The following is a 7,485-nucleotide window of genomic DNA, read 5'->3' as shown; positions in this document are numbered from 1 at the left end:
CGTTGGGGCCATACATTTAATGTGTGATATTAGTACAGTACCCCCCGATTTCAAAGTTTTTACACGAGGAAGTGCATCATGGTAACTCAGGTATCACGGGCCGCTTGGCCACCCTAACCCTGAGACCACTGGGCGTTTTCTCATCGGCGAAGCTTTTACGTGAGCTCCAGCTGCTGGGTACAGTACTCAAATCCGTACTAATAGTAGACCCACAATACCGGTACGGGAGACTCCGAATGCCAAAATTGCTGGCGTTGGATTGGATAACGTTAGTGTGAATCATCCAAGCAGCCCGAAGTCAGATAGATTCCTCATATCACTGACCGAATGTACAGGGAACGACAGTTCTAAAGACACTTTCAGCGCAATTCTAATTCTACACAGTTTGTCTGATTATTCATGCAACTGCTCATTCTTGATCGCATCACGACCGCCTTCCACCACAATTTCAATTTGCCAGCAACTGTATCATGGTGAAGCCTACTTTCATCGCGGCATTTGCCGCTCTCACCACGGCCAAAATCGCCCCCAGCGTCCACCGCCACTTGGAATCCAATGAGGACGTGGACGTCGTGATTGAATTCCAAGGAGGCAACCAGCGCGCCCTGGAAGCCGTCCGTCTTGAGCGGGCTAGCTTCAACGATCGCGGCGCCCGCATCGCCCATGTTCGGTCGCTCTTGGAGAGCAACATGGAGACGTCCCAGCGCGCGGCAGTGGAGCTGCTGTCGTCGCAGCCCGAAGCCTTCACGACCCGCGTCGAGAGCTTCTACATCAACGGCAACATGCACGTGTACGGCGCCAACCGCATCGTGCTGGACGAACTCGCCAAGTTGGACAACGTGGCTCACATTCGACAACCTGTCACGGCGCAACTCAGTCCCGTCATTTTCGACGACGACGAGGGCTCTGCTGAGGGGATTCCTCAAGGATGGGGTGAGAACAACGTGACCTCCACGCGCGCCGCGAACGAATGGGGGGTCAACCTCATCGGCACTCCTGCGGTATGGGCTAAAGGTAACCGTGGCCAAGGCATCGTGGTGGGAATTTTGGACACTGGCGCCATCCATACCCACGACGACCTGAAGGGCAACTGGCGATCGACCTACGGCTGGTTCGACCCCACCGACAAGTCCCGCACCCCCATCGACACGAACGGCCATGGTACCCACGTCGCGGGTTCAGCTGTTGGCCAAAACGGCATCGGGGTAGCCCCCGGAGCCATGTGGATTGCTTGCCGCGGGTGCACCACCGCCAAATGCCCTGAAGCGGCGCTCATTGGATGTGCGCAATGGATGCTGTGTCCCACGGACGCGACCGGCAAAAACCCCAAGTGTGAACTGGCGCCCCACGTGATTAACAACAGTTGGGGAAGCGAAATGAATTCCAACACTTACCAAGCCGTCGTAAACGCATGGCGCACTGCTGGCATTATCCCCGTGTTTGCCAACGGCAACTCTGGTCCTAAATGTTCAACAAAGTGGACTCCAGCGGATTACAAGACTGTCATTGGGGTGGGTAACCTGGGCATCGACGACAAGCTGTCATCCACAAGCAGTCGCGGGCCAGCCGCAGACGGTCGAATCAAGCCCGATGTGTCGGCGCCTGGTAACAGGGTTCGTTCGGCGTGGAACACTGGCAACTCAGCCTACAACACCATCTCGGGTACGTCCATGGCGTCTCCCCACGTCGCTGGTGCCATTGCCCTCTACTTGTCTGCCAATAAGGGCGCCAAGTACGATCAAGTGTACAAGGCGTTCACGACCACTGTGGACACCAAGACTTTGACTCCAAGCAGCCAGAACTGTGGGGGGGTGTCGGATTCCAAGTACCCCAACAACAACTACGGATTCGGTCGCATCAACGTCGCTCGTGCGACTGGCGGTGGCGCCAGACCCCCTTCCCCGTCGAAGGCCCGCACGGCAGCGGTTGCAACCCCCCGTCTGTTCCCTTCTTCCCCTCTGGCGATGTGCAATGGCTGCAGTGGGTGCTATTCTCCTCTGATCAGCTACTGCTTTCCTTCGGAGTACAGTAATGCTCAATGTGCCGCGTTCACCGACTTGAAGACTGTCTGGTGCGGCAAAATCTAAGCCGACAACGTCGTGGTGTGTGTACTTGTGTTGTTGTTCAGAAACGTTTGAACTTGCTAACAAGATCTTGATATTTTTTCTTTTGCCATGACGCGGCCAGGTCGCCGTACAGTATACTAGTATACTCTCTACTGGAAAATACTAGAATCCTACTAACAGTATGTACTACAAAAGGTTAGTACTGTGGTATGTACCTGCCATCCTTTCTGAAATGCAATGTCGGGCCACATTGTACCGGACAGCCACTGTTTGGTGTTTTGGTCGTTTTTCGTAATCCTCCAAAAATACCTCAGATGACCTACTCAGGCCAATTTTGTATTCGATCTGAGAGTGGAATCAAAAAAGTGTTGCTCCGTATAGTCAGAACACCCTGTTCTGCTAGAGAACATCACCACTACCCTGTCAGTCAGGTAGCAGTATCTGCTAGCTGTGTAGGAGGTTTTTGTGCTCTCTAGAGGCTTTTCCTCAGAGTAGAAGACAGCGCAGATTCGTCACGGAACATCACAGGATGCCGTGACCAATCATAATCTAGGATTTGATTGGCTGTTGGAGGAACTGGCACATCTAGAGCCAGTTTCTCCTCTGTCGTCAGAATTAATTCACTTCCGGTTCTCCCTTCCACTACTCCCCTGTCTGCTGCTGCTAGCTGCTCTTCCAACTGGTTATGAGCCTTCCACCGACTTCCTCCTCTCGCGCCGCCCTGCCTATCACCCACCGTCTCGTTGGCACCGAAAACTACGACGACTGGTTCCTCGAACTCACGTCGATTATCCTCCCTGGTGAAGCGTTGGACTCCATGGCCACGCAATGCACCGAGGTCGAGGCAGTCTGTTCCATGAAGGGACTCATCTGAGCCTTCCACGTCCTTGAGAGCGACGTCAGGCGCATCCGCCATCATCTCGATGCAGCGTCCAACGTCCAACTTGGCACCACCACCCCATCTCCCCTTACGCTGGACACCCACAAGGTCGTGTTAATTGAGTGGCTCTCGATCAACCGTTCCACGAACGAGGTGCTCGTGAAGACGATCCGAGCGGACATCGAGTCCATGCTCAAGGCCTAAAGTGCAGCGGTCAGCCGCGTGTATGCACTAGTGCAGGGCATCCCTCTCGAACGCCGATAACCTCGAAAAATCATTTCGAAGCTCCGCGGCAAGTACTGTAGCGAGGATCAGGAGCACGCCACGGCGATCTCCGTGTATCAACGCCTCCACGAGTTCAAGTTCCGACCTCATGCGTCCCTGGATGCGAATCTCCAGGCATTCGACAAGCTGCGCACGGCGGTGGAAAAGCTGGAAGGGCATCCCCTCAGCGATAGCCACCTCGCTTCCGCGCTCTTGGCGGCGCTGCCTTCCGGCATCATGCAGGATTACTACATGTGGCTCGGCCCGAAACCGAGTATCCCATACCAGGATATGCTCCGCCTGCTCGAGCAGCACTGGCCGGACTTGACACTCAAGTATCCGTCGATCCTCGGGCCCGAACCGACAGCCCTCGCTGTACCGGTCCATGGTTCAGCACCCGCGACAACGCGATCTAGCGCATTGGCCCTTTCGCGACGGCGTGAGCCAGCAGGACGGCTACGGACAAGCGGCAGCCGCACCCTGGGGGGCCCAAGGCCAAGACCCCATGGCAAATTGGTGTGGCTACTGCCTGTCCTCATGCAGCCACTCGACGTTCACCTGTACGAAGTTTTTCCGGGCGTTCCACCAGAACGCGGTGCGTCAAGACTTTGTGTTCCCACCAGGATGGGCTGCCATCCCACCTGGCGAACTACCCCCCAGTGGTGGTGGTCGACGAACTCAAGGCGGACCCAGCGGCCACCGCGGTGGCAAACGCCACGGCAAAGGCGGCGGGCGTGGTGGAGGAACCGGGACACGCTTTCTCAACATCATTCGCCAAGGCTATGCATCCAGTGGCCCACCAGGTCACGCACCAAGCGGTCCACCAGGCTACGCCCCAGGCGGCCGTCCAGGCTACGCCAGCATGGGACAAGGCGGTCATTCCGGCTACGCCAGTTTCAATCACGGCGATTATCGCGACGATCAACGCGGCCGTAGCCCGTTTCGTCAGTAGGCCTCCCGCTATCGTAGTTGCTCCGGCGACCGGTACCGCGACTACCGCGAAGACCGCGGGCACTATCGCGACGACCGCGGGTATTACCGCGACGACCGCGTACCTTATCGCGACGACCGCGGACCTTATCGCCCTGACAGCGGCACCAACCAAGATGACCGGCACTACCGTAGCCGCAGTCACTCCATGTACGACGACCGGCGCCATCGTAGCCGCAGCCGTAGCGCGCCGCCGGTCGACCAAGGCTACGCCTAACAGGCCTCCACCCCCCAGCGTAGCCAAAGCCGCAGCGCGTCGCGCGGCTCTACCCGAACGTTAGTGTCTCAAAACACACGTCAACAACGTGACCAGACTTTTTATTTGTGTCTTCACGCACAGATGCCGGCATTTATGCCTCGACATATTTTAGATGAACAACATTTACATGTTTCATTTACGGGACTACAAAAGTCGACCGGCCAGTCAAGCACAATCAAAGTACTTTCGACATTATTACAGGACTTCAGTCCGTACTACGACTCGCTCGATACTACTGTATCGCGATCACTTGTATTTACGGGTACTGGATGGGCACTTCGTGTGTCACCAACCAGCCCGGGTGTCAAAGAACAAAGGCGATCCCGTCACTGGACGGTCGATAGTGGTGCATCCAAGCACTCCACCTTCCATCGAGAGTGGTTCATCACATATGAATCATTCTCATCCTTTGCTGGTGCAGCCGACGGCCACCAACTTCAAGTCATCGGCCGTGGCACTGTCCGACTCGAGGTCGCTGGCATCAACGACGACACATTAGTGATCTATCTGCAGGATGTATATCACATCCCAGATTTACACTTCAATTTATTTTCCGTGGGTCGTGCACTACATATGGATCGACATAAAGTTGTCTCCATCACCGCACAGGAGTGGACTCTAGCCACCTACGACGGCGAGTTCACCGCAACCTACGACGAAGCCACCGGGCTGTATGCCATTGCGACGCGGCTTTCACCGCGCATCGCCGACCGTCCTCGTGACGCAGTCGAGTGCACAGGGCACTATGCAATGGCACCATCGACTGGGGCATCCAAGTCATGTCAAGCTACGCAAATTGCAGCGTCATTCGACCGTGTTTGAATTTCCTATCTCTCGGCAGGCCATCACGGCCCATGCTTCGTGCGACACATGCTTAAGGTCGAAGTCCAAAGTACTTCCCTTTTCACGCAACAAATTGCTCAAGTCGTCGAGGCTTCTGGAACGAGTGCACTCCGACGTGTGGGGTCCAATCAATATCCCCTCTATCTCTGGGGATCGATACTTCGTCACGTTCATGCAAAAACGCGCGGACCTGTACGACAAGTACTGCGCGTTCTGTCGCGACGCACGGCAGCGTTATCGCTCCGACGTCATTGAGCTTTGTTACCATCACTCACCACCTAGTGAATTTGAGGAAATCCGAGTGCTTCAAATGGACAACGCTAAGGAGTATGTTAAACTCGGGGCCCGTATTCAAAGCGAATACGGCACCCGCCTTACGTACACGAATGCCTATACCCCGACCCAGAACCCTGTGGCCGAGCGGGGTATGGGCATCATCGTTACCACGGCTCGCTCCATGCTACTGCATGGTAACTTACCACAGTTCTTGTGGGGAGAAGCCATTTTCCACGCAGTGCTCCTCATGAACATACTGCCGTCCACCACCATCAGTGGGGGTACTCCGTATCGTCTATGGCACCAGTGCCATCCAGACTACGCACGTTTACGCGTATTTGGCTGTGTAGCGTATGCACACGTCAACATCCCTATGCGTGTGAACAAGCTGTCTCCCCGGGGCATGCTGTGCATGTACATTGGCTTACCCGAGACATCTCGAGGGTTCAAGCTACTGAACCTCGACACGCATTACGTGCTTACGGGCCGCGATGTAACGTTCGTTGAACATCAGTTTCCCCTCCTGAAATCAGTCGAGGACGTGAAACGTCTTCATGGACGACGCCTCTACCCTCATATGGGGAGGCCGATACGACTACATCTCTACCCACACTTGGGGAGGCTTTGCTTCGTGGGTTACAGGTACAGTGTGGCAAGTCCCTGTCGTACATGATGTACCCGACATCACTCCACCTGCCCGTTTGGGTGGCATCCTTCGCCACCCATCCCACCAGTCGTTCACAACTCCGACGCCCAAGCGTCGTCGAACTTTGACCTTCAACACAACGGAGGAACATTTTCCCGTCCCATCAACCTCGTTCCACGAGAAGTACAGACTGCCATACTCCGGCATGTGTGAGTAGGACAACCACCTCCACTTCAACGTCGTCACATACGACAACCCAGTTGCTCGCAATTCCGCCTCGACCCTCACGGTCTCGAGCAGCGGCGATAGCACGTGCCGTACGTCGTCCCATCTACGTCTACCACACTGGACACGGCGGACATGTCCACGCGACGGTCCAGCTCAGCTGCTGATGTCGTATATTGAGGACGCCTCAGGTGCTCAATCTCTCTCAACGCCGCAACACATCCTCCTCACCCTCAAGGACACGACTCCTTCCGAGGAGCCTAAGACCTACAAACAGGCGATGAAATCGCCAGCCAAAGCGCAGTGGCTTGAAGCCATGATGCTCGAGCTGGCAGCCCATGAGGCGACCGGGTCGTTCGAACCAGCCACCTTGCCTCCAGATGCGATACCACTGGGCATGCGTTGGGTGTTCAAAATCAAATACGACGACTCGGCCACAGAGACTATGAGACGTGTCGCTCGCTACAAAGCGCGACTTGTGATCCAAGGACACAGACAAATTCAAGGCGTGGACTACGAGGAGAGCTACTCCCCGGTCATTGCCAAAGAAATCCTCCGAACGATGCTCACTCTTGGCGCGTCTCTCGACTACGAGATCGATGCGATGGATGTTATCACAGCCTTTCTCAACGGAGAGATCGACTACGAGGTTTACGTCAAACATCCGCCTGGATTTGACACCGCGAAGAATCGCCGCGACGTTTTTCGGGTCCTCCGCAGTGTTTATGGTCTCAAGCACCCTCGCTTGTGGTACCAGACACTAGCTACCTACTTGCGCCGGCAAGGGTACACCCAGCTCGTCAAAGACCGCTGTGTCTTCACCAAGCAGATGGACGGCCATGCCGTTTACATCGGCGTCTACGTTGACGACCTAGTCATCATGGCTCCTTCACCGGACATGATGCGCACCATCAAACATGGTCTGTCATCGCGTTTTCGAATGCATGACCTTGGGGCTCTCACTTTTATTCTCGGATTCCACATTGTTCGAGATCGTTCTGCTCGAACTCTCACAATGCATCAATCCCAATATGCA

General features: G+C 55.5%; 2 protein-coding genes across 2 annotated transcripts; both read left to right on the top strand.

Annotated features, from left to right (window-relative positions):
* Positions 1-470: 470 nt before the first annotated feature.
* Positions 471-2,087, top strand: H257_09385 (hypothetical protein; the record flags this gene model as incomplete). The annotated part of the gene is made up of 1 exon (XM_009835589.1): positions 471-2,087. One exon carries the CDS (start codon positions 471-473, stop codon positions 2,085-2,087), a length of 1,617 nt encoding a protein of 538 aa, XP_009833891.1.
* A 664-nt stretch (positions 2,088-2,751) lies between these two features.
* Positions 2,752-4,481, top strand: H257_09384 (hypothetical protein; the record flags this gene model as incomplete). The annotated part of the gene is made up of 5 exons (XM_009835588.1): positions 2,752-2,904; positions 2,959-3,131; positions 3,252-3,585; positions 3,662-3,805; positions 3,834-4,481. The coding sequence occupies 5 exons, from the start codon at positions 2,752-2,754 to the stop codon at positions 4,479-4,481; spliced, it is 1,452 nt and encodes a 483-aa protein (XP_009833890.1).
* Between the last annotated feature and the right edge of the window lie 3,004 nt (positions 4,482-7,485).

Source organism: Aphanomyces astaci, assembly GCF_000520075.1.
Source record: "Aphanomyces astaci strain APO3 unplaced genomic scaffold supercont1.22, whole genome shotgun sequence".
NCBI classification, from domain to species: Eukaryota; Oomycota; class Saprolegniomycetes; order Saprolegniales; family Verrucalvaceae; genus Aphanomyces; species Aphanomyces astaci.
The sequence above is the reverse complement of the archived record's forward strand: the minus strand, read 5'-3'. Positions and strand labels throughout refer to the sequence as shown.